The sequence below is a fragment of the Taudactylus pleione genome, unplaced genomic scaffold (genome assembly GCF_031769625.1).
Source record: "Taudactylus pleione unplaced genomic scaffold, aTauple2 ptg001020l, whole genome shotgun sequence".
NCBI classification, from domain to species: Eukaryota; Metazoa; Chordata; class Amphibia; order Anura; family Myobatrachidae; genus Taudactylus; species Taudactylus pleione.
This window is the reverse complement of record NW_028285421.1, coordinates 1,609,885-1,636,194: the sequence shown is the minus strand read 5'-3', so window position 1 is coordinate 1,636,194 and position 26,310 is coordinate 1,609,885. Positions and strand designations below refer to the sequence as shown.

The 26,310-nt window shown below is 44.1% G+C and overlaps 1 protein-coding gene across 2 annotated transcripts; it reads right to left on the bottom strand.

Moving 5' to 3' along the window:
* Positions 1–1,814: 1,814 nt before the first annotated feature.
* On the bottom strand, positions 1,815–26,310 carry LOC148454264 (uncharacterized). 2 transcript variants are annotated; one of them, XM_088461145.1, is made up of 7 exons: positions 26,277–26,310; positions 22,576–22,701; positions 21,677–21,865; positions 19,115–19,193; positions 18,900–18,997; positions 17,685–18,117; positions 1,815–7,787 (listed from the first exon to the last, which is right to left on the bottom strand). In XM_088461145.1, exons 2-7 carry the CDS (start codon positions 22,651–22,653, stop codon positions 6,721–6,723), a joined length of 1,944 nt encoding a protein of 647 aa, XP_088317271.1. In that variant the 5' UTR covers positions 22,654–22,701; positions 26,277–26,310; the 3' UTR covers positions 1,815–6,720. The 2 variants fall into 2 exon arrangements, with proteins under 2 accessions (XP_088317271.1, XP_088317272.1); XM_088461146.1 differs by having other exon boundaries at positions 22,576–22,654; positions 26,277–26,293.

Here is a 26,310-nt window from a genome sequence, read left to right as displayed (position 1 = left end):
TTCCAAAGGTGTATTCATTACTCACTGACACATTTTAAAAGATCCACAGGTGGAGCTAATTATTTCACTTGTGATTCTGTGAGGAGATCTGGAAAACATGCACTGTTTGGGGTTCTAAGGACTGAGTTTGAGAACCTGTGCTATAAAACATTTTAAGCTCAACCACGTTTAGCAAAGTCTCTCATAAAATGACTTTACCCTTCGGTGAACTAGGTGGGGTGTGACGTAGCCCAGCAAGATTTAAATTCCTAGACATCTATAAAAAAATACTGCATGCAAGTGGCCATTTTGTGTAGCTAGAGTCACGATGTGGCCAGTTTGTTTAGTGATGGCGGTTTAGTGTGGTGAGCGCTATCGCGGTGAGTGCACATGCACTCGCCACCTGCCTTGATGTCAGCCAAGAGTGTTCTAATTAACACTGAGTTGATTACGTTTATTTTAATTATTTCTAATTGTTCCTAAGTTTAGTTTTTACTAACGATTGTGATTCAAACCTGTTCCCAAAATCTTTTTCAAAAAAGTTACTAGAAGCCTTATAAGGTTAAAATATGAGTTTATTCCCTTATTATTTTGTTTTATTTTTATACTTTAAGGGGAAGAATGGATATTATGACAGTCAGAATTACCACTGTACTAAATTAGTATGCTTATGGTGAAGTATAGCACGGGCTATGAGAAGCCCCACATGGTTCGTCATGTTGATTTTTCCCACCTGGTTCATGGAAGATTCATTCCACCACACAAAGGTCATCCCTATAGTACAAGAAAAATATCCAGTCCAAAGTTCTACTACAGACCCAGCACCCATCTGTAATAGCAAGGATAGGTGTAATTTCCAAAATCCCGGTCCATGAGGGCTAGCTAAGTACAAGTCTAAATTAATAGGGGATAATCTGAAATACCTCTGGTTTAATATATTCGACCAAAGATATTTGGGAAGCAATCTGCAAAAGACCAGAACCAGGTCAATCCTCAAAAAGGAGTGATAGGTATGTGAGATACAAAAAAGTTGGCCTACCCCAGGACGTATTACAAATATCAACCCAGCCAAGACCTGTCACAATATGTGTAAATCTACCTTTTCCCTGCAGAGGAGAAGCAGAGGATTCATGCCACCTATACATGGTAGGGTCTAAGATTATTAAGGTCTCCTAAACCTAGCACAGAAGTAGTAGGGGATTGCATGACAAACTCAACAGCTCTCTTCGATACATCAACAAGAGAACAGAAGAAAGGTTCCTTATGGGCACTAAGAAATTATCGTGGTGAGGTTCATATCAATCGCTATCACTTGGAGGAGCTGACCCTCCTATATTATATATTGTACACAGAAAAAAGGGAAGTTTGTGGAGCGCTGATTTAACATCCCCTTGTTTTCTCTTCAATACATCATGAGATAAGGGTGGGGGGGACATAAGAGCCAGGATGAAGAGGGAGTCAAATGTATTCTGCAGACAAAAAAAACAACATACTTCCCCTGGGTGTTTTCAAAAAGAGTTCAATACAAAATGTACAGAAACTCCCAAAAACTCCCTTAGAGGAGGAGATGTGAGAGGCATGACACGCACAGGAAATCCATGAATTTTTGAGGAAAAGGAGCTTACCACCAATGAAATAGACAAGTACTGTCAGGACCTTATTGTTTGAGCTGGTTAATGACTAGAGAGAGCACCAGAGTTTGTCGTCGATAATTGATAACGCTGATAATTCTGGATTACTTAAAAACCTCACTTGTTATAGAGAGCACTGAAATAATTCCACACAAATACAGATTGTAAAATAAATGACAATGCTTTTACTTAAAGACAGCTTAATCATACATATATTTTGCCAAATACAACAAAAACATAGGTTATACCAACAGCAATAGGGAATACTTGTAAAATAAATTTGTGACACCCAGTACAGGATAGCAGTCAGCGAATACTTCATACATACGTAACGGCACCCCCGACCCTCGTTCTGTGCTCTCTCCTCTGTTCTCTGACTGCTCCCCCCTCCCTCTTTCTCTGCTCACATTTATACCTTAACTTTGTTTATACATCCAATTAGTCCAATCAAATATTTGTATATAACTAAGTCTTTATTGGCTATCTCTGCCTTAGACATAATAATGACATAATTCCGTGTTATCTTATTGTTTCCGTGTAGAAATCTGACATGGTCGCCCATTTAACCTTCCTTTCTACTTATTGCAGGTAAATGCTATCTCAGTTATAGTTCATTTGTTATATAAAAACTGAGACCTGTTCCTGTCAGCTATTCTGTGTGCGTTATAACTTATACATTTTAAACCTGTAATTCTTATTGCTATAGGTTCAGCCTACACATATCTCCGCAGTTGATTACACCTGCAGAGATAAAACACTATTCTGTACACTTTTTAGTACATCATGTAACATGCTTTTAGCGAAGATATAAAACAAAATGGCTGCTCTCTGTGGCCTTACGCAACTCGCACAACATATATATATTTATTCTCAGTGATTTTCTATATGCCCTACATTGCAGTGCAGGATAATAAAATAACATAAGCATGGATATATTTGTGAGTTGCTGAATGAATATATACGTCCACATATTCCTGTTTTATCATACCCCAAATATTCCAGGTGAGTATCTTAAGAATACCACAAGACCGGCCGGTGTAACAGAGTAATAACATCAGGTGATGGTTACTGGCCCAAACCAAGTAGCGCCCATGGTCACCCCCCGGCTCCCCCCACCCCCGGGAGTATGAGACGTATAACAAGCACATCTTTCTAATTCAGCTGCAGTGTGGCTGGTTTTCCCTATAGTAAGAGGCACTAGGAGTGCGCTGTACACAGATATATTACATGAGCAGTGTAAATAGGCCCCTTTGTCATGTGAAAATCCATTAGTCGTAAGTCTACTAATTTATTTGATATGTGACACTGGTATATCTGTGTGCAACGGAGTCTGATCTGTATACAAAGTGCTACAATGTAGCGGCAGTGGCCATTTTTTCATGCCAAGGACCATTGTGCTTCATATACAGATTCTGTTGCAAACAGATATACAAGTGTCGCACATCAAATGAATCAGCGCACTCTCATGAAATCGATAGTCGCGACCATTTGTGACTAAGACGGATATTCTGGTGAAAAGGATGCAAAAAAGACACTCGGCGTAAGTCGCTTAGCATGGAACCTGGGAGTCTCAAGCCGCATGGTGTATTAACGCTAGGTGTCTGTGTAGGAGGACACATCTGTAAAGCCTAAAGGTGCCTGGAGTAATGCACCCCATGGGTGTATGTGAAGTATGGGCATTTCTTTCTAATTTAGCTGCACCATGGCTGGTTTTCCGCATAGTAGGAGACAGAAGGCATCGTGTAAATAGGGGTCCACAGGCCAACAGTCACTGCAAATGCAGAAAAAAAGCAGCAGCCATTAGTGGAACTCAGCCCCACGGCCAGAGATGGGCCAGCAACTGACAGCGGAGACAGAGGCCCTCACTGACTCCAACGCCAACAGCTTCCCAGGAGCAACAACCCCATGGCAATAGAGGAACTCTGGTTGTGGAACATGTGGCCAGAAGAACCATCAGTCCGTGACCTGGGAGAAGCAACACAAGACCCGGCTCAACGCAGCAGCCACACACTGGACCCACCACCAGAGGCACCATAGACAAGGAGACCAGCATGGACCTCAGACTGTCAAGCCAGAAGCACTAGGATGATGTAATCATAGTTTAGCCAGAGAGGCCACAGACCTGCATCTTACTCTGATGCCACCATGGCCACGTCCTTTTTTGCAAATATATTTAACAGAGATGTCACGACCAAGCACAGGGAACTTCGGAAAAAGGGCTGGAAGTCGGGGTGCTATGGTGTGGAGTGACCACAGATGAGGTGGAGGTAGGTGTGTCTTCCTCCTTAGCTAGATCCAAGTGTTGGCGAGACCTGACCAGAGGCGCGGAGTCCAACCCACTTGTGGTTTTCCCCAGTGACCCCACCAATTAGCAGTGATACAGTGCGTATTTTACCCGGTATCAAGGACCAGGGACTCGCTTTTTTGGCTGCGGCCAATCCCTGGCTCTCCCTTAAATGAGTGATTGGCTGCAGACAATAAAAAGCAGGCGGACCACTTTGGCGGCAGCGGCATTACAGGGACTGATGTGACGATGATGGCCCCTGCAGCCGGAGTGAAGACATCCTCCAGTAAGTGTGTAACTGGTGCTCCGGGCTGGCCCGAGGCAGAGCAAGTGTGCTGTAGCGCACGCTGTGCAGCCGCCGGGACCTGCACCAGGCCACCAAGGGTGTATGTTGGGCCCACTTCTGTGTGCACCAGGTGATAAAATGTGTTTATATCTCTTTTCCTGTGGGGGCCAATGTGTTTATATATTTTTTTCCTGTGGGGGTCACTGTTTGTATTTTTTTTTCCTACCAGGGCCAATGTCACCTGCTACATGCTTCATGGAATGTAGCTGCTAAATTGTTAGATTTACAGCTAACCCTAATTTAGATGGGACCCAGATTTTTTAAGTAGAGGGGTCCCTGGGACCCACATTTGTTTTGGCTCAGTGCGATCACTGAATTGGTATTTTGGCTTTGCTGCACCAAGTGGGCAGGTCACAGCCCTCTGGTCAGGTACCCGGAAACTAGCAATGACAAGGTGGCAGGGTAGAGAAAGATAACTACCCACACTGGGAAATAACATAGAGAATACACTGGTGAGAGACACGTAGAGGATGTACTTGAAGAATGACTCGAGGAGGGTACAATGGAGGATGGCATGTAAGGGTATCACTGGAGAATGTCTCGTAGATGATACACTAGAGACAACTCGTAGAGGATACACTGATGAATCAGATTGAGAGCTGAACACCAGAAATCAGCCTGAGAGCTGACCACCAGAAATCAGCGTGAGAGCTGAAATATATAACACTAGAAATCAGCCTGAGAGCTGAAATATATAACACTAGAAATCAGCATTAGAGATTAAATATATAACACTAGAAATCAGCGTTAGAGCTGAAATATATAACACCAGAAATCAGCCTGAGAGCTGAACACCAGAAATCAGCATGAGAGTGGAACGAGCACACTGGAGATCCTAAGGCAGAGAAGCACCAGAGAATATCTCAGCATGAAGCCTGGAGCAATGTAGGGGCCACAGTCACTGGAGAGTTAACGAAGTTGAACAGGCTCCTTCCTGTTACCTGGAATCCTGCTTTATACCCCTAGGTAGCCATCCATTGGAGAGAGTCAGCTGAGAGCTGGCAAGGCTACCACTGGATGAGGGACTAGTCAGATGATAGAGACCAACATGGCTGCGCCCATGACTGCCACCACGGGACCAGAACGCACAGAAGGAAGTCCTAGCAGACCCCGGGGAGAATACTTAGTGCACCACCCAGCAACTGACCATCAGGAAGATCAGGGGAAGCCGGCACATTGGTGAGCAGCGGCCGATCTTAGGCCGCATCCTGACAAGAGAAGTCAGAATATAAAGTGATGTCATAAAAAATAAAACTACAATGAAGCCTATACAGGTTGAGTCTCCCATATCCAAATATTCAGAAATAATTTTGGCATGACTGAGATAATAAAACCTTTGATTTTTGACAGTTCAATGTACACAAACTTTGTCTAAGGCACAAATTATTAAAAATATGGTATAAAATTACCTTCAGGCTGTGTGTATTGGGTGTAAATGAAACATAAATTTATTTCATGTATGTATACAAACTTTGCTTGAGCCACAAAATTATTGAAAATATTGTATAAAATGAGCTGCAGGCTATGTGTATAAGGTGTATATAACACATAAATGCATTCTGTGTGTATATTGGGGTCCCATTCCCAAGATATTTCATTATGATATGTAATTATTCCAAATTACGGAATATTCCGTTATCCAAAATACCCCTGGTCCCAAGCATTTTGGATATGGGAGACTCAACCTGTATAAAAATATCGGCACAAAAGTAACTTTGAAAAAGATCCTTGCAGCATCCTCTTTGCTCAGATAAGAGAGAGAGCGAGCACGGTCTTATAAAGACACTAATATACCCATAATGCAACTGCTTCCGGTGCCCCCACATATAGGACAGTCCTTATGCCTCACTATTGCTGTGTCCTCATTGTGTACCAGCCTCTTACTTAGTAATAGGTGTAAGTAATAAGTGATTGTGAGGTGCTCATATCTTAAACTCATAACTTGAGCGAAATGGTGACTACATCTCAGCTGGGCGTCCACATGTGGGTGTATAGATGCAAGTACATGCTAATAGGAGTTCTGGCCATTCCATGTCATTGTCAGGTATTGGGTAGGTGTAAGTTGCCATTGCTGGCCATGATGGCTGATCTAGTCAGTGGAGAGCGGTGAGGGTCTGACTCAGGATACCGCCAAGAGAATTGTGATGGAGGCAGTGGGTAAGAATTGTGCCCACATTACATGCGGCTCACAGTCAGAGTCAGTTTATAGCCTCATAGTCCTCCGGGAACCTGGAATCATCACTCAATAAATGTGAATTGGGGGGAAGGATTTTTGCAAGAATTTGTTTATCAGGTTTCAAAAGCAAATGAACAAATACACAAGAATGCAATTAGTACAGTAACTGAATGAGGCTATAACAAAAAAGAAAAGTGCAAAGGTCACTGAAGAGTCTGTGACAGGAGAAATACTATGCTTACTCAGGTACTATAGATAAAATATTCTCACTTGCAAACACAAAGTATCATCTGACTAACACCACTTACTCAGGACATTGAAATGGTTTCTCAAATGTGTGAATTCTCTGATGTCTAACAAGATCTGATTTCTGTGTAAAACATTTCCCACACTCAGAACATGGATATGGTGTCACACCTGTGTGACTTCTCTGATGCCTAACAAGGGATGATTTCACTATAAAACATTTCCCACACTCAGAACATGGAAATGGCCTATCACCTGTGTGATGTCTCTGATGTGTAACAAGATGTGATTTCTGTGTAAAACATTTCCCACACTCAGAACATGGAAAAGGCTTCTCACCTGTGTGACTTCTCTGATGTCTAACAAGACCGTTTATAGTTGTAAAACATATCCCACACTCAAGACATGGAAATGGTTTCTCACCTGTGTGACTTCTGTGATGTACAATAAGATCTGATTTCTGTATAAAACATTTCCCACACTCAGAACATGGAAATGGATTCTCACCTGTGTGACTTCTCTGATGTGTAGCAAGATCTGATTTCTTTGCAAAACATTTCCCACACTCAGAACATGGAAATGGTTTCTCACCTGTGTGACTTCTCTGATGTCTAACAAGATCTGATTTTTGTGTAAAACATTTCCCACACTCAGAACATGGAAATGGTCTCTCACCTGTGTGACTTCTCTCATGTATAACAAGCTCTGATTTCTGTGTAAAACATTTCCCACACTCAGAACATGGAAATGGTTTCTCACCTGTGTGAGTTCTCTCATGTATAACTAAACTTGATTTATAGCTAAAATATTTCCCACACTCAGAACATGGAAATGGCCTATCACTTGGCTGATGGGTGATAAGCTTTGTGTTTTGTGTAAAACATTTGGAATCTATAGAACAGGGAAATATTGTATCTACTTTACGAGATGTAACAGATGCACCAATATCAGAGTTTTTAGAACACTCCCCATGATCAGAGGGATCAGGTGATATATCTCCACTGTGAAGTACTGGAGGCATAACTGGGGTAATTGGGGAATCACGAGTGATGTCATCGTCAATTTCACAATTCTGAGTTATAACAAGATGATCCTCTGAGACATTCCAGCTGCTACATCCATCTGCTGGGAATAAAATACATATGGAAATATTAATGTTTCTTACAATATTCCTTTTAGAATACAGACTATGGTGAATGTCCCCAAATTACCAGGAAATGGGCAGATGTTGCGGTATTATATAAATTATTAACTGGCACCAAAATATATCGATATCAATAGATATAGATATATCATTCATGTGCCAGAAAACTGAGATAGCCACAACAATTCCCAGTACATGATACCCCACCCTGCATGAAAAGATATCTTCCTCCACTCAGGTACAACAGTATATATGGTAGGTGGTCATAATGCTCTGGCTCATCCAGTGATCGTGCTGAGTGAGCTCCTACTCTACAGTTTCTGGGTCCATCACAATTTGTGCTTTTGAGCTCCCCATATGCAGTGAGAACACCCCACATGGCCTACACATTCTGTACACTATGGAAAGTCACATTAATATTAAACGTACAGACAATGCTTATACAGTAAATACATTACCTTGATTTACATAGCCATCAAATGCAGTGCTGGGAAGAGAGGGGGCTAAGGGCAGGAAGCAGTTGGGAAATTCCTGGGGGTGGCAGCTTGGATAGTAGTGGGGACAAGTAGAAGTTGGGGTAGAAGGGGGTTAGGGTTATGCAGTGTTGGGAGTAGTAAGAGCATACAACATCTAAGACAGTGCTGGGGGCAGGGAGGGGACTAGGGCAGGAAGTACTGGGGGTAGGTAGGAGGTAAGGGTAAATAGCAGCTGGGGCAGTACTGGGGGGGCAAGGCAGGAGTTAGGGTCAGGGAGTACTGGGGTAGGGAGGGGACAGGACAAAAGCTGGGGCAGTACTAGGGAGAGGTAGGTAAGGGTAGATTGCAGTTGGGGCAGTGGTTACCTCCTTCCTCCTACTGGGAGCCCCTGACCAGGTCAATGTAATCTGCCTCTAGCCTGAGCTGCAGCCCCAGCTTCAGCCAGGTGTAGAACTCCAGTTCGCTTATGTCCCAGGCAGTGTCAACTTCCCCATCCTCCTGCGTGCACAGAGCTATCAGAAGGAGTCAGGGGTGGAGTACAGGTTGCTGGAGGGGCCCGGCCCCACCAGCACCCAAGTAGGATGTTTGATGGAGAGCCTGGAGATCGGAGAGGCACGGAGGTCTCATGCGGTGATTGGATGAGGAGACGCTGCCGAAGGCAATTAGATGAGGAGATGCTGCCAGCAGTAATTGGTTGCTGCGGTGCACACCAGATCCACAGATTAAGGAAGTCTCACACCCAAGTATTGTTCTATCAGTGCTGGGTTCTGGATCTGTCTAAATGCAGGAGAGTAGTGTGGATGGAAATGACTCTACTGCAGTATAGAATGAAAAGTCTTTTTTTTTGCAAATTATGTTTATTGAATACCAACACAAAAGACAGATAGTACAGCATATCATAAAAATAAAATAGAATAGTAAGAGCAATGAGACAAAGCAGAACAAATACGACATAGAGTAGACCTTACACAAATCCCATCATTCGGTCAGTATTTTTTCTTTTGTGAATATCATAAATCAAAACTATTGAAAAACTAAAGAAATGAATAGATGGGGGACAAAAAGAAAAAAGAAACCTCTATTCCAGGGTTGAGAATAAAATGACCATAGTCAAATAAAATATATAAGATTATAACCAAAAATCTCTCTCTCTCTGCCATACTAATGTAGGGAAGCTGAGAACTATTCCCGAGTCTCTATGCGCCTCTCCCGCAAACCCACAGTGATTTATATTGCTCCGATTCTTTATAAGTCAGCCATGGGTACCATATTGTTGTAAAATCCTGGTGGGTGTTTGACAAAGAGAGTATAAGGTCATCCATAGACATATAATGGTCGAAGCACGAACACCATTCAGTCATAGTGGGTATAGAAGTTGACCTCCAGTGCACTGAAATAACTGCCTTTGTGTCACTCAGTATATGTCTAAGAAGTGTCTTTTTATATTGTGCTTGGGGTCTCTGAAGAAGATTCAGCAACCAAAAACTGTGACACGAAGGTAAATCTTCCTGGAGAATGAAACTAGCTGTTTCTATCACCTTACTCCAAAAAGGCCGGATTAGGGGACATTCCCACCAAATGTGTAAAGGAGTTCCTACCGCTATCTTACATCTCCAGCACGTGCTTGGGACTCAAGGATACATTTTAGCTAATAAGCTGGGGCAGCGATACCAGCGGGAAATAATTTTATAGTGTGTTTCCATCACCAGCATATTCGAGGAGCTAGAGAATGTATTCTTGAAAATCTCTTGCCAATCATCTTCTCCCACTAAACCCCGTAAATCTATTTCCCAATCACGAGTACATTTGGGATTAGTGGAAAAAGTGTGGTCTACCAAAATTTTATAAATAGAGGACAGGGAGTGTGAGGGGTACGCCTGAGAAGTACACATTTCCAAATGGAGTCTTCCTATGGGGGGGGGGGGGGGATCTAATTTCTGAAGACAATGCTTAATTTGAAGATATCTCCACATCTCTTTATTGGGTAGATCCCATTTAGCTTGAATCGAAGGGAAGCTCAGAATACCTGAAGTCTCTAGCAATTGGCTCACCTTAGGGATCCCATGTGATCGTCAAAGCTGAAACGCATTCTTCTGAACTCCTGGTGGGAAAGAACAATTCCCAAATGAAGGAGTAAGAGGGGAAGGGGTGGGAGAAAGAAGTGGTTGTGAACGTAAGCGACACCAGCAAGAAATGGTATGGCCTAGTAGGGGGTGAGAGCCAAGGTAACTCCGAATTGGGCGTAGATAGAGAAGCGGCTTCAATGTCCGATAATCTGCCCCATTCCATAATTCTCGTAAGCATGACTGCATAATAGTACGAAGGGAAATGGGGCAATTGGAGGCCACCCCTAGACTTACTTCTATATAAGATTTTGTGCTTAAAGCGGGGCTTACGACCTGACCATACAAAGTCTCTGACTATGCAGTGGAGTGCTGTGACCCAGGAGTGCAGAATTGCAATAGGGAGTGTTTGCAGAAGTTATAGAACTCTGGGGAGTATATTCATTTTAATGACACTTATCCTCCCTGTCCACAAAATCCTCTTAGTGCGCCAGGCTGAAAGATTTGTTTGAAGTCTAGCCAACAGGGGGGGTAGGGAATTGGAATAAAAGGTCTGGGACAGATCTCTATGTAATAACACCCCAAGGTATTTAATTTGTGTCTGATGCCATGAAAACTGAGATGTGGATTGTACCTCTCAGAGGCTGGCTTGATCCATTGTCAGATTGAGAGCTACTGATTTAGATAGGTTAACCTTAAAATTTGATAAGACTCCAAAATGCCTGAACTCAGTCAGAAGGCTGGGAATAGATGTCAAAGGATTAGTTACTACCACCAGGAGGTCATCTGCGAATAGAGTTATTTTGTGCTCCTTATCTCCAACATTTAGCCCCGTAATCCAATCATGTTGCCAAATGGCCCTCGCCAAGGCCTCCATGCGTAACACAAAAACCAGTGGAGATAAAGGACAGCCCTGACGAGTGCCATTAGCAATCAGAACAGGTTCTGACAGGTCTCCGTTGATCTTCACATGAGCTGAAGGGGTTGAATAGAGAGCCCGGATTTTCTGGAATGCTTTCGGTCCCAGACCTAAATGTTCCAGCATACCCAACAAGAAGTTCCAATCCATTCTATCAAATGTCTTCTCCGCATCTGTTGAGAGAAGAATGGTTGGGGTCTTCTGACAAGAGGCCTGTGAATTAAATCTAATATCTTTGTGGTCAGGGACAAATCCCACCTGGTCCGAGTGGATTAGGGTAGGAAGAAGCAACTTGAAATGATTGGCCATGAGCTTAGCGAAAAGCTTCAAGTCAACATTTAACAGGGAGATGGGCCTGTAGCTGGAACACTGAGCCGGGTCTTTCCCTTCTTAAGGGATATTTGAGATATGAGCCAGAAGAGACTGGGAGGAAAAGGGCGACTGGTCAGAAACTTCATTAAAAGCCCTAAGCATTAAAGATGATAACATTTCACAGAATGTCTTATAATATCTGATGGAGAAACCATCTGGGCCCGGGCTCTTACCACTCGGAGTTGATTTTATAGCCCCCTCCAGCTCAAGCGAGGTAAACGGCTCCTCTAACGCCTCTATCTCCATCACAGAGAGAGTAGGCAGTCCCACCTGTCAGGTACGCTTTAATAGTGTTCCTCCAAGACTGCACATCTACTTCCGACACCGGGTCCTTCAAATTATATAATTGGGAGTAATAAGATTGAAAAGCAGCCGCTATTTCCTTTGTGTAGTTACAAACAGACCCATAATTAGACTTTATTTGAGCAACAAATGTAGCTGCACGCTGGGCCTGTAAAGTTTTAGCCAGCATCTTGCCTGGTTTATTGCCCCAAAGAAAATATCGGCTATGGCATATCCGGGTGTCCAACTTGATGGCCCCCAACATTAGCAAATTTAGTTCCTTACGGGCATCTGTTAGGGATTTAAACACTTCAGTGGAGAGGATATGAGAAGGAGTTCAAGAGCCCGAATCTTCCATAGCAAGTCATCCTTGGAAGCTAGATGCTGTTTGTTCAAGAATGCCCCTAATTGTATAAGCTTCCCTTGTATAACGCACTTATGTGCCTCCCAAACTGTGATTTTAGACGTGCTCGGGATATCATTCATAAGAATATAATTATCAAGCGCCTCCATAATCTGTTGTCTACAATATGAGTCTTGGAGTATAAGCTCATTTAAACGCCAGTTATAAGATATAGAATTGGAAGTCGGTAAAGCAATTATCAATGAAATGGGGCATGATCTGTCCAGGAAATATGGCCTATTGTGGAAGATATAGCCAGCTGAAGGAATCTAATGGAGATACAAAGGTAAACAAGTCTAGTAAAGACCTTATGGGGGTGTGAGTAACAAGAGAAGTCCTGTGTGGAAGGGTGTTGAATGTGCCAAACGTCAACTGGTGTTCATGTAAACATTTCTTAACCTTACGATGAAGCTTGTCTGAATATCTGTGTTAGTCGAAAAAGGGTTCTAAATCTCTCCCAAAGATCACTATACCCTCAGCATGTCTCTGGAATAGGTTAAGCACCTTATAAAAAAAACTGGTTGAGCCGTATTTGGGGCATAAACATTTACAAAAGTAAATGCCTGGGCAAATATTTTACTTGACCAGGGATCAATTGATGACAAACAATATCTGTAATAGAGATAGGTCGAGCAAACAGAATTGCTACCCCAAGAGTTTTGCCAACATGGTTCAGAAAAATATCCACATGGGAAGTCTCTATTCCTGAAAGACGGAACAGCGCCCACTTTAAAATGCATTTCTTGTAGAAAGGCAATGTCCGCCTTTTCTGCTTTTAAGTCCCGTAACGCACGTGATGAACGTGACCGTCTCTCAGGAACATTGAGGCCCTTCACATTAATAGAGACAATATTAAAGCTGCCCACACACATAGCGATTTTTTACCCGATATGGCCGATTTCAACGAATCCGGAGGACAAATCGTGTAGAATATGGCCAAGTCGTGAATTTCCACTCATGATCACGATGCACATCCCCACTCGTCGTACCTCTCATCTTCAGATCTGCCGTGCTGTAGGGCAGATTTGCCAATCTGGGACACAATGCACTGGATGCACGATAGATTTTAGTCAGATTGGACATTTTGTACTCCAAATCATGACCACGACTGCCGGGGAGCTGCCTGGGGAGAGTTCAGGGGAAATCGTACACATTGTGGGATTGAGAACACATCGCTATGTGTGTGGGCACCTTTAGAGTAGCCATCAGACATATATAGTTTGGTCAAAAGGCAGCGCACATAAAAATAGTAATTTGTAACTATCTCAAATATGGCAGAGAAAAATAAAAAAATTCAGTATAGCAAATAGAACTAACACAATCCATCCATACCCTGGCATATGAGGCATATATAATAGTAGGGAAAAGAAAAAAAGGGACATAAAGAACAGAGAAATAAAAACAGAGATTAAAATACAAGAAACAAGAAAATAGAATCAATAAAATACCGCTCCTGAGCAGCATAGTGGTAAGGAAACCAGTCCCACCGCTAGGCTCAGGACCACTGTAGGCGGTATAAGAGGGCAACAGGGGACAGACTGATCAAACACTGACACAAAGTGGAATAACTGTACATATTATAAGAAAAACTACACACATTAGCACATTCACTACAAAGAAAACTTGTAAACCCAAGAACTTTAGATTAATATATAATCAACATCAGCAAAAGCCATCAAAATTACAATAATTTAACCCCAAAGACATCTAAAGCCCTAAAGAGGAGGGGTCTTCTGGCCACAGTGGACCCCAGTAATGCAACCAGAATAGTGCCTGCAATAGTTCAATTACAACAGATGGTTGAAAGTGCACACAGTATAAAACACTATAGTCACAAACCAAATGGGGACCTAAACTAATCTGAGGAGATCAAAGGCTAAGAGACATCCAACAGGGGAGCTACATTGTCAGGTCAAGTTCCCCACAGAGACCACTATAGTGTCATGAGAGTCTTGGCAAATAAACAATATAGGGTTGATACATGGATACTCAGGGCTACAGAACAAGCAAAAATGAAAATAAGGACAAGGAGAGTCCTACAATCAAGTCTCTGTGACCGGAGATGCCGTAGATGATGGCGACGAGGGGTGTTGTCGTCTCCGAGATCTAGGAGAGCGTCCCGCATCTTGAAAAGGAGGCATTTTTGGGGGAGCTTTCGGTGGTAGAAGGCGAGTTTGAGTAGACTGCCACTCTGGAACTTGAACGGATGCAATTCCCAAATTTGAGCAGAAGGGGAAACTATCTTCAGGAGAGTGCAGGGTAAACATCTTCCCCTCATCGATAGCTGTGAGGCTAAATGGATAACCCCATCTGTATTTAATGTTGTGAGATCGTAGTGTATCATTCAACGGTTTCAGATGGCGTCTGGTTTGTAGGGTATGCCAGGAGAGATCTGGAAACACTTGAATGGGCTGGTTATCAAACTTCAAGCCATCTGAATTCTGAAGTTTGCGGAGAATTTCCTCCTTTTGTGTGAAATAATGCAGGCGACAAATGACATCTCGTGGAAGATAAGATTGCAAGCCCCTGGGACGCAGTACCCTGTGAGCTCTATCAAAAGTGATGGATTCATTGGGATCTTGTCCAAGAGCTTCGTTGAACAATTTAGTGAGAAAATCCTGAAGACCGTGGTGAGGGATATCCTCAGAAATGCCCCGAACCCTCAGACTGTTTCTGTGTCCATTATTGTCAAGATCTTCCAAGTGTTCACGCAGGTTTTGGATCTCCATGCCCTGAGACCTCAGAGTGTCGACCAAAGCATGTTGGAAAGTGTCTTCCGCCTCCCCACGTTCTTCAAGGTTTATAACATGAGACCCCAGATGCACCAACTCCGTCTTAAGTGTGGCGACCTCTGAGTGCAGAACCTCACATAGTCTGTCCTCCAAGGATGTAAAATCTGTATTGGTAGGTATAGTCAGGTGCATAAATATTGGGACATTGACAGAATTTTCATATTTTGGCCTCTATTCACCACCACAATGGCTTTGAAATGAAACAAACAAGATATGCTTTAACTGCAGACTTTCAGATTTAATTTGAGGGTAATTACATCCAAATCAGGTGAACGGTGTAGGAATTACAACGGTTTCTATATGTGATAATGTATGACCAGAGACAGAGTCTTTGTCTTTGGGAGAGCGCACCCAGTAGAATAGACTCAAATCCAGAGGAGCACCCATGAACAATGGCAGAGGTTGATGAAGAAAAAAAAAGATATATATCATAGCAGTGAGCAGATATGGCCACAGCAGCTTGTAGGATCCAGGTTATGCAACATCAGGTGTAGGGTTTACAAATAGTAATAGCAGCTACATGGATAGGTACATGTGTCGGACGTCTTCAGCCATCAATCCCCTTAGAGATATATGGAGTGCAGGTATTCTGGTCTCACCTTAGGGGTCCCCAAAACAACTATGAGAGGTGGACTTGAAGAGGGAAATCCTATCCCCAGCGGAGGGGAACTTTACTGGAATGCTCCCAGCAGCCCTCTGTACTTCCCGCTGATCTGCAAAATGGCTGCCAGAGGAGGGAGTAGCTACAGGAAGCTCCAGAAGCCGTTCAGAGAGCGCCACTCCAGCCAGAGCTGCGGACCACGACGCTCATCCAGCGGGGGTCACTGGAGCAGGGAGTAAGATGTTCAGCGGCAGCGGCTGCCCAGACACCTCGGGAGGACTGCAGCCACGTGTGGTCAGGGATCCCGGCTGTTCACAAGGTACTTCACTGCCGGGACTGACAGAGGTGAGCGGGGGCAGCGGCGGGGTCCCAGTAGTAGCGCCACTGACAGCAGCGTGCAGGCAGGGGTCAAGGGGTTAGGTCCCAATCGGTGGTAGCAGTGCACTCCAGTCACAGGGTGAACAGGCCGCTAGCCGCACAAAGACACATGAAGTGTCTCGCGGCTCTGTATTCTTGGTCCCCCAATAGATTGAGATAACGGATCGGGCAGGCACCTGTTGGGAGTCCCCACCAATATGCACAAGGGGTCCCGAAAAGGGGTATATTTCAGATGCCTGTCAGTAGGCCCAGCTAACAGACGTCCACTCTGGATGCCTCCCAGGCAACGCCCCCAGAATGAGAAGTCTTTATCTGCAAAAGTCCACTGTGTCCCCTTTTCCTTATGACGTGTTCCCTAACCACATGGTGATCTTGTCAGCGGGCAGAAAGGTATCCTGCGTCTAGTGTATTTTGGTAGCATGTGAGCAACAACTATAGCCTCCAAGTAATATGAGTTATCACTAGCCCATACTACGGCCACTGGTGAGAGATGATAGTAGGCTGTGTGGGTAACATCAGAAAGTGTGAAAAAGAGACTGGTTAGATATCTGGGCTGGTAACACACAGTGACATGATGTGAGGGGGAGAGCAGGAGTATAATAGGGGCTGATGGCACCTAATGTATGAGATACACCAGAGAATGTGGGGAGGAGACTGGTCAGATGTCTGGGCTGGTAACACACAGTGACATGATGTGAGGGAAAGAGCAGGAGTATAATAGGGGTTGATGGCACCTAATGTATGAGATACACCAGATAGAGTGAGGAGACGGGTCAGATCTCTGGGCTGGTAACACACAGTGACATGATGTGAGGGGGAGAGAAGGAGTATAACAGGGGCTGATGGCTCCTGATGTATGAGATACACCAGAGAGTGTGGGGAGGACACTGGTCAGATCTCTGGACTGGTAACACACAGTGACATGATGTGAGGAGGAGAGCAGGAGTATAACAGGGGCTGATGGCTCCTGATGTATGAGATACACCAGAGAGTGTGGGGAGGAGACTGGTCAGATCTCTAGGCTGGTAACACACAGTGACATGATGTGAGGGGGAGAGCAGGAGTATAATAGGGGCTGATGGCTCCTGATGTATGAGCTACACCACAGAGTGTGGGGAGGAGACTGGTCAGATCTCTGCACTGGTAACACACAGTGACATGATGTGAGGAGGAGAGCAGGAGTATAATAGAGGCTGATGGCTCCTGATGTATGAGATACACCAGAGAGTGTGGGGAGGAGACTGGTCAGTTCTCTGGGCTGGTAACACACAGTGACATGATGTGAGGGAGTGAGCAGGAGTATAATAGGGGCTGATGGCACCTGATGTATTAGATACACCAGAGAGTGTGGGGAGGAGACTGGTCAGATGTCTGGGCTGGTAACCCAGATGTCTGGGCTGGTAACACACAATGTTATGATGTGAGGGGAAAAGCAGGAGTATAATAGGGGATGATGGCTCCTGACTCCCCCACTGGTCACATACATTTCCCTCATTAGTTTGTACTGATAGAGGAGGCTGCAGGGTAAGACATTGTTGTAGTGACTGAGCAAGGAGAATATGTGACTTATGTAATAAGAGTTTATTACTTACCTGTGCTGATATCTGTAGGGATTTCCTCCTCCTTACACTGCTGATCACCCCTCGCATACGTTTCTTCTTCTCCCTCTATACCTTCTGCCTTTATATCAGTCACATACATCTCTTCTTCTCCTTCTATATCTTCTGCCTTCATATCAGTCACATATGTCTCTTCTCCCTGTGTATCTTCTGCCTTTATATTAGTCACATACGTCTCTTCTCCCTCTATATCTTCTGCCTTTATATCAGTCACATATGTCTCTTCTTCCTTTATAACTTCTGCCTTCATATCAGTCACATACGTCTCTTCTCCCTCTGTATCTTCTGCCTTTATATCAGTCACATACGTCTCTTCTTCTTCCTTTATAACTTCTGCCTTCATATCAGTCACATATGTCTCTTCTCCCTGTGTATCTTCTGCCTTAATATCAGTCAGATCTTCACCCTAAATATACAAGTGTGAAGTAATGTGTAACACCTGCGCTCAAAAACCAGGTGCAGCTAGATTTCAAACACGTGATCACCACCCTAAACAAACAAATGAAAATATAGAAAACAAACCCAGCACTCTTTCCATTAGGAGTATTGAGATATGTCCAATGTCAGATAGTAATAGTCATAGGGAACTTGCACGGTTCTTTTCTTTTAGTCAATCTTCCAGCCATGTGGGGTACATAAAAATTCCTCAATATAACCCCACACCCCAGCAGTAAACACCTGTTTCTCCCAGCCACTTTATTTTTTTGCAAAAATTAAAAAAAAGAATAAACAGTTTTTTCTTTTTTGTACCCGATATGTAGTTCTATATGGGAAGCTTCTTATAGTAAATCCCGAAAGGTCCTCTCCGGCTTATAAAGCTATAATAGCATCCAATATATTTTTAGGTGTTTTATTACTTTATGTGATTAGTTGATCTTTTTGCGTATTTTACATTGGAAAGGACTGTACAGAAATTCCATAATTTCTTGCACAAAACTATGAACATCTAGCAGACAGACTGGACTTAAGTTTTAACTTGTTGCAGTTATCTATTGCATGTAACCACAAGGTGCACTGGGTTTGCTTTTTTATGTTTTCATTCACCCTAAATAAACCATAAATTTATATAGTCGGATTTCATTGAGTGTAAACAGTATAATATCAGTGTATAAGACAAACGCAACTTCTCTACAGATCATATAGTGACAGTCACTTTGGTAAATTGGTAAAACACTAAATCCCATCTACCTGATGCTCCTGTGGAATCCCGTGATTCTCCTCTGTACAATCCTGGGAATAGAGAGGATGGGGACATCTCTCTGGGGTATTTCTGTTACTGAAACCAGCTGTAGGAGACACATAGTGTCTGAGTACATTGTATATATGTAATTATTAGGTGATGTGTATATAGGAGGCCCCCATACCTGCTCTCCCCTGTACAATAAATTACAGTCTCCTCTTACCCAGTGATGTGAGGGTCCGGTGATTCTCCATCATCACGTCCTTGTGCAGACCCCTGTGTTCCTCTATATACTCCCCCTCCTGCATGGAGACAGACAGTGACATCCTGACACCTTATAGGAACCAGACACACACAGTGATACAATCATCACCCAGACACATCCCCTGGTGTTACTGTATAATGTCCTATTCCCAGCAGTCACCTCTCCAGTCATCACCCAGACACATCCCCTGGTGTTACTGTATAATGTCCCATTCCCAGCAGTCACCTCTCCAGTCATCACCCAGACACATCCCCTGGTGTTACTGTATAATGTCCCATTCCCAGCAGTCACCTCTCCAGTCATCAGCCAGACACATCCTCTGATGTTACTGTATAACGTCCCCTTCCCAGCATTCACCTCTCCAGTCATCACCCAGACACATCCCCTGGTGTTACTGTATAATGTCACATTCCCAGCAGTCACCTCTCCAGTCATCACCCAGACACATCCCCTGGTGTTACTGTATAATGTCACATTCCCAGCAGTCACCTCTCCAGTCATCACCCAGACACATCCCCTGGTGTCACTGTATAATGTCCTATTCCCAGCAGTCTCCTCCCCAGTCATTACCCAGACACATCCCCTGGTGTCACTGTATAATGGCCCATTCCCAGCAGTCACCTCTCCAGTCATCACCCAGACACATCCCCTGGTGTTACTGTATAATGTCCCATTCCCAGCAGTCACCTCTCCAGTCATCACCCAGACACATCCCCTGGTGTTATTGTATAATGTCCCATTCCCAGCAGTCACCTCTCCAGTCATCACCCAGACACATCCCCTGGTGTCACTGTATAATGTCCCTTTCCCAGCAGTCACCTCCCCAGTCATCACCCAGACACATCCCCTGGTGTTACTGTATAATGTCCCATTCCCAGCAGTCACCTCTCCAGTCATCACCCAGACACATCCCCTGGTGTTACTGTATAATGTCCCATTCCCAGCAGTCACCTCTCCAGTCATCACCCAGACACATCCCCTGGTGTTACTGTATAATGTCCCATTCCCAGCAGTCACCTCCCCAGTCATCACCCATACACATCCTCTGGTGTTACTGTATAATGTCCCATTCCCAGCAGTCACCTCTCCAGTCATCACCCAGACACATCCCCTGGTGTTACTGTATAATGTCCCATTCCCAGCAGTCACCTCTCCAGTCATCACCCAGACACATCCCCTGGTGTTACTGTATAATGTCCTATTCCCAGCAGTCACCTCTCCAGTCATCACCCAGACACATCCCCTGGTGGTACTGTATAATGTCCCATTCCCAGTAGTCACCTCTCCAGTCATCACCCAGACACATCCCCTGTTACTGTATAATGTCCCATTCCCAGTAGTCACCTCTCCAGTCATCACTCAGACACATCCCCTGGTGTTACTGTATAATGTCCTATTCCCAGCAGTCACCTCTCCAGTCATCACCTAGACACATCCCCTGGTGTTACTGTATAATGTCCCATTCCCAGCAGTCCTCATCCAGACACATTCCCTGGTGTTACTGTATAATGTCCCATTCCCAGCAGTCACCTCTACAGTCATCACCCAGACACATCCCCTGGTGTTACTGTATAATGTCCCATTCCCAGAAGTCACCTCTCCAGTCATCACCCAGACACATCCCCTGGTGTTACTGTATAATGTCCCATTCCCAGCAGTCACCTCTACAGTCATCACCCAGACACATCCCCTGGTGTTACTGTATAATGTCCCATTCCCAGCAGTCACCTCTCCAGTCATCACCCAGACACATCCCCTGGTGTTACTGTATAATGCCCCATTCCCAGCAGTCACCTCTCCTGTCATCACCCAGACACATCCCCTGGTGTTACTGTATAATGTCCTATTCCCAGCAGTCACCTCTCCAGTCATCACCCAGACACCTCCCCTGGTGTTACTGTATAATGTCCCATTCCCAGCAGTCACCTCTCCAGTCATCACCTAGACACCTCCCCTGGTGTTACTGTATAATGTCCCATTCCCAGTAGTCACCTCTCCAGTCATCACCCAGACACATCCCCTGGTGTTACTGTATAATGTCCCATTCCCAGTTGTCACCTCTCCTGTCATCACCCAGACACATCCCCTGGTGTTACTGTATAATGTCCTATTCCCAGCAGTCACCTCTCCAGTCATCACTCAGACACAGCCCCTGGTGTTACTGTATAATGTCCCATTCCCAGCAGTCACCTCTCCAGTCATCACCCAGACACATCCCCTGGTGTTACTGTATAATGTCCCATTCCCAGCAGTCACCTCTCCAGTCATCACCCAGACACATCCCCTGGTGTTACTGTATAATGTCCCATTCCCAGCAGTCACCTCTCCAGTCATCACCCAGACACATCCCCTGGTGTTACTGTATAATGTCCCATTCCCAGCAGTCACCTCTCCAGTCATCACCCAGACACATCCCCTGGTGTTACTGTATAATGTCCCATTCCCAGCAGTCACCTCTCCAGTCATCACCCAGACACATCCCCTGGTGTTACTGTATAATGTCCCATTCCCAGTAGTCACCTCTCCAGTCAGCAGCTGAATGATCTTGTTGGTGAGCTCTAGGATCTTCTGGTCATTGTGTCTCTCATGTATCAATGAGTGAGGTCGAGGCACCGTGATGGGGCTCTGGGTCCTGCTCAGTCCTCCTGACACATGGGGGTGGCTGCTGTGTGTCTCACACTTACCAGATGTCTTTATCACTATGTAATCCTGTGTATTAGGGAGACACAAAATATCACTGTATACACTCCCAGATCACCTCATCTCCCCTGTCATATCCCTGTATTATTACAATAGATATAAGTGATGTCACTGTGACACTCCCAGATCCCATCACCTCCCAGTCATGTCCCTGTATTACTAATATAGATATAAGTGATGTCACTGTGACACTTCCAGATCCCCTCACCTCCTCAGTCATATCCCTGTATTATTACTATAGATATAAGTGATGTCACTGTGACACTCCCAGATCCTTTCACCTCCCCAATCATGTCCCTGTATTATTACTATAGATATAAGTGATGTCACTGTGACACTCACAGATCCCCTCACCTCCCCAGTCATGTCCCTGTATTATTACTATAGATATAAGTGATGTCACTGTGACACTCCCAGATCCCCTCACCTCCCCAGTCATGTCCCTGTATTATTACTATAGATAGAAGTGATGTCACTGTGACACTCCCAGATCCCCTCACCTCCCCAGTCATGTCCCTGTATTATTACTATAGATATAAGTGATGTCACTGTGACACCCCCAGACCCCCTCACCTCCCCAGTCATGTCCCTGTATTATTACTATAGATATAAGTGATGTCACTGTGACACCCCCAGATCCCCTCACCTCCCCAGTCATGTCCCTGTATTATTACTATAGATATAAGTGATGTCACTGTGACACCCCCAGACCCCCTCACCTCCCCAGTCAGCATGTAGATGATCTCCAGGGTGAGATGTAAGATCCTCTCAGTCTTGTGACTCCTGTAATTGTCCATCCTCAGTGAATCAGTAAGAATACAGAATATGTCACATGTAATAAAGGCCTGTTAATAATATTATTATTATTATAGGCTGATCCTACTGTATAATAATGACAATAATAATACTAGGACACCACAGGCTGCTACCCCTGTATAATAAGGTCACTACAGGCTGCTCCACCAATGATGATAATATTATTAACATAATAATAATAATATTATATTATTACTGGAAACCACAGGCTATCCCCCTGTATAATAATTACAATAACATTACAGCACAGGCTGCCCCACCCTGAATAATAATAATAATAATAAAAAAGAATAACAACAACAGGACACCACAGGCTGATCCTCCTATATAATAATATAGCGTTCTCATAGGCAGTTTTAGCGGGGCAAAAAGCGCCCTGCTCTCACCACGCTAAGCACCGCTAAGACAGCCTGCGGGTGCCGTCTTCACCCACGGGTCGCTGTATCCCGCGGGTGGGTAAATGTGCGGTGACCCAGTCACCGCCGGAGAATAGACGCTGGGTGCATGCGCCCGGCATCTATTCTACCTGTCAGCAGCGCTGGTGGGCTGCCCCGCGTCTCCGTAAGTGCCGGGCACGCCCCCTAGAGTGACAAAAAGGTGACACGTCTTATAGACACACCCCTTTTTAATGGCCACGCCCCTCTTTTGGGAGGGCACGCGCGCCGAAGTGCCCTCTCTAGCTCCAGCGCCCTGCCTACAGCCGGAGCTAGAGTGAACACTAATAATAATAATAATACAGGACACCACAGGGCACTCCCCCTGCATAATAATAATAACAACAACAACAGGACACAGACTGCTCCCCCTGTACACTACTACTACTACAAATAAATATTGTTATCAAGGCAAGCAGCCTATAATGTCTTGTTATTGTTATTATTAGTATGATGCAGGGGGAGTGGACTGTGGTGCCCTGGTATTTATAACAACAACAATAATAATAATAATAATAATAATAATAATAATAATAATAATAATATATAGGAGGATCAGCCTGTTGTGTCTTGTTGTTATTATCTTTATAATACTAGGGGAGCAGCCTGTGGTATCCTGTAATTGTTACTATTATACAGGGGGAGCAGGTTGTGGTGTCCTGTTAATATTTAAAATAATAATAATAATAATAATAACAACAATAACAACAACCACCACAGGCTGCACCTCCTGTATAATAATAACAATTACAGGATACCATAGGCTGCTCCCCTAGTATTATAAAGATAATAACAACAACAAGACACAACAGGCTGATCCTCCTATATTATTAATAATAATACCACTCCCCCTGCATCATACTAATATGGCTGCTTGCCCTGATAATATTACTATTTATGTTTAGTAGTATACAGGGGGAGCAGGGTGGTTATTATTATTAATATTAGGACCCCACAGGCTGCTCCCCCTGTATAATAATAATACTAATAATAATAACAACAATAACCATGACCACCACCCTGCTCCCCCTGTATACTACTATTACTAAATATAAATAGTAATATTATTATTATTATGCAGGGGGAGTGGACTGTGCTCTCCTGGTAATAATAATAATAATAATAATAATAATAATAATAATAATAATAATAATAATAATAATAAATAATAATAATAATAATATTATATAGGAGGATCAGCCTATGGTGTCTTGTTGTTGTTGTTATTATCATTATAATACAGGGGAGCAGCCTATGGTTTCCTGTTATTGTTATACAGGGGGAGCAGCCTGTGGTTTCCTATTATTATCCTCATCATCATAAGCCCACAGGCTGCCTGCACTGTATAATAATAATAATAATAATAATAACAGGACCCTACAGGCTGCTCCCCCTGTATAATAATAATAACAGGATACCACAGGCTGCTCCCCCTGTATAATAATAATAACAGGACACCACAGGCTGCTCCCCCTGTATAATAATAGTAATAGGACACCACAGGCTGCTCCCCCTGTATAATAATAACAGGATACCACAGGCTACTCCCCCTGTATAATAATAATAACAGGACACCACAGGCTGCTCCCCCTGTATTATAATGATAATAACAACAACAAGACACCACAGGCTGCTCCCCTTGTATTATAAAGATAATAATAACAACAAGACACCACAGGCTGCTCCCCCTGTATTATAAAGATAATAACAACAAGACACCACAGGCTGCTCCCCCTGTATTATAAAGATAATAACAACAACAAGACACCACAGGCACCCCTTGTTTACTACTACTAATAATTACAATAATAGAACACCACAGGCTGCATCCCATCTATAATATTAATAATAACAAAACCCCTTAAGCTGCTCCCTCTGTATAATAACAATAACATGAAATCATTGGCTGATCCCCCTGTATTATTATTACTATTATTAGGACACCACAGGTCACTCTGAATGATAATAATAATAATAATAATAAATATTATCAGGGGAAGCAGCCTGTGGTGTCCTTTTCTTCTTATTACTACTACCACAGGACTCCACAGACTGATCCCACTGTATAATACTAACAATAATAATACCAGGACACTACCTCTGTATAATAAGGACACCACAGGCTGCTCTCCCAGATAATGATATTACTACTACTAATAATAATAATAATAATAATAAAAAGTAATAAGACATTGCAGGCTGCTCCCCCTGTATAATAATAACAACAACAGGACACCACCAGCTGCTCTCCCTGTATAATAATAATACCCCACAGGCTGCTCCCCCTGTATAATAACACGACACCAGAGGCTGCTCCCCCTGTATAATAATAACAACAACAACAGGACACCACCAGCTGCTCTCCCTGTATAATAATAATACCCCACAGGCTGCTCCCCCTGTATAATAACACGACACCAGAGGCTGCTCCCCCTGTATAATAATAATAATAATAACAGGACAGCACAGGCCACTCCCCCTGTATAACAACAACAGGACACCACAGGCTGCTCCCCCTGTATAATAACAGGACACCACTAGCTGACCCCCCCCCGTATAATAATAACATGACACCAGAGGCTGCTCCCCCTGTATAGTAGGACACCACAGGCTGCTCCCCCTGTATAATAACAGGACACCACTAGCTGACCCCCCCCCGTATAATAATAACATGACACCAGAGGCTGCTCCCCCTGTATAGTAGGACACCACAGGCTGCTCCCCCTGTATAATAACAGGACACCACTAGCTGACCGCCCCCCCCCCGTATAATAATAACATGACACCAGAGGCTGCTCCCCCTGTATAGTAGGACACCACAGGCTGCTCCCCCTGTATAATAACAGGACACCACTAGCTGACCCCCCCCCGTATAATAATAACATGACACCAGAGGCTGCTCCCCCTGTATAGTAGGACACCACAGGCTGCTCCCCCTGTATAATAACAGGACACCACTAGCTGACCCCCCCCCGTATAATAATAACATGACACCAGAGGCTGCTCCCCCTGTATAGTAGGACACCACAGGCTGCTCCCCCTGTATAATAACAGGACACCACTAGCTGACCGCCCCCCCCCCCGTATAATAATAACATGACACCAGAGGCTGCTCCCCCTGTATTGTAGAGCACTACAGGCTCCTCTCCTGTATAGAAGGACATTACTACCTGCTGCTGCCGCAGAGTCTCTCTGTTTTCCTTC

What these genes read in the sequence shown, in the direction of transcription:
- LOC148454264 (XM_088461145.1), bottom strand. Translation starts at nt 22,653, where the DNA reads ATGGACAATTACAGGAGTCACAAGACTGAGAGGATCTTACATCTCACC. An exon ending in TCTACATGCTGACTGGGGAG is followed by an intron (nt 21,866 to 22,575) that starts GTGAGGGGGTCT and finishes CCTAATACACAG; the next exon opens with GATTACATAGTGATAAAGAC. An exon ending in CCGGACCCTCACATCACTGG is followed by an intron (nt 18,998 to 19,114) that starts GTAAGAGGAGAC and finishes TGTCTCCTACAG; the next exon opens with CTGGTTTCAGTAACAGAAAT.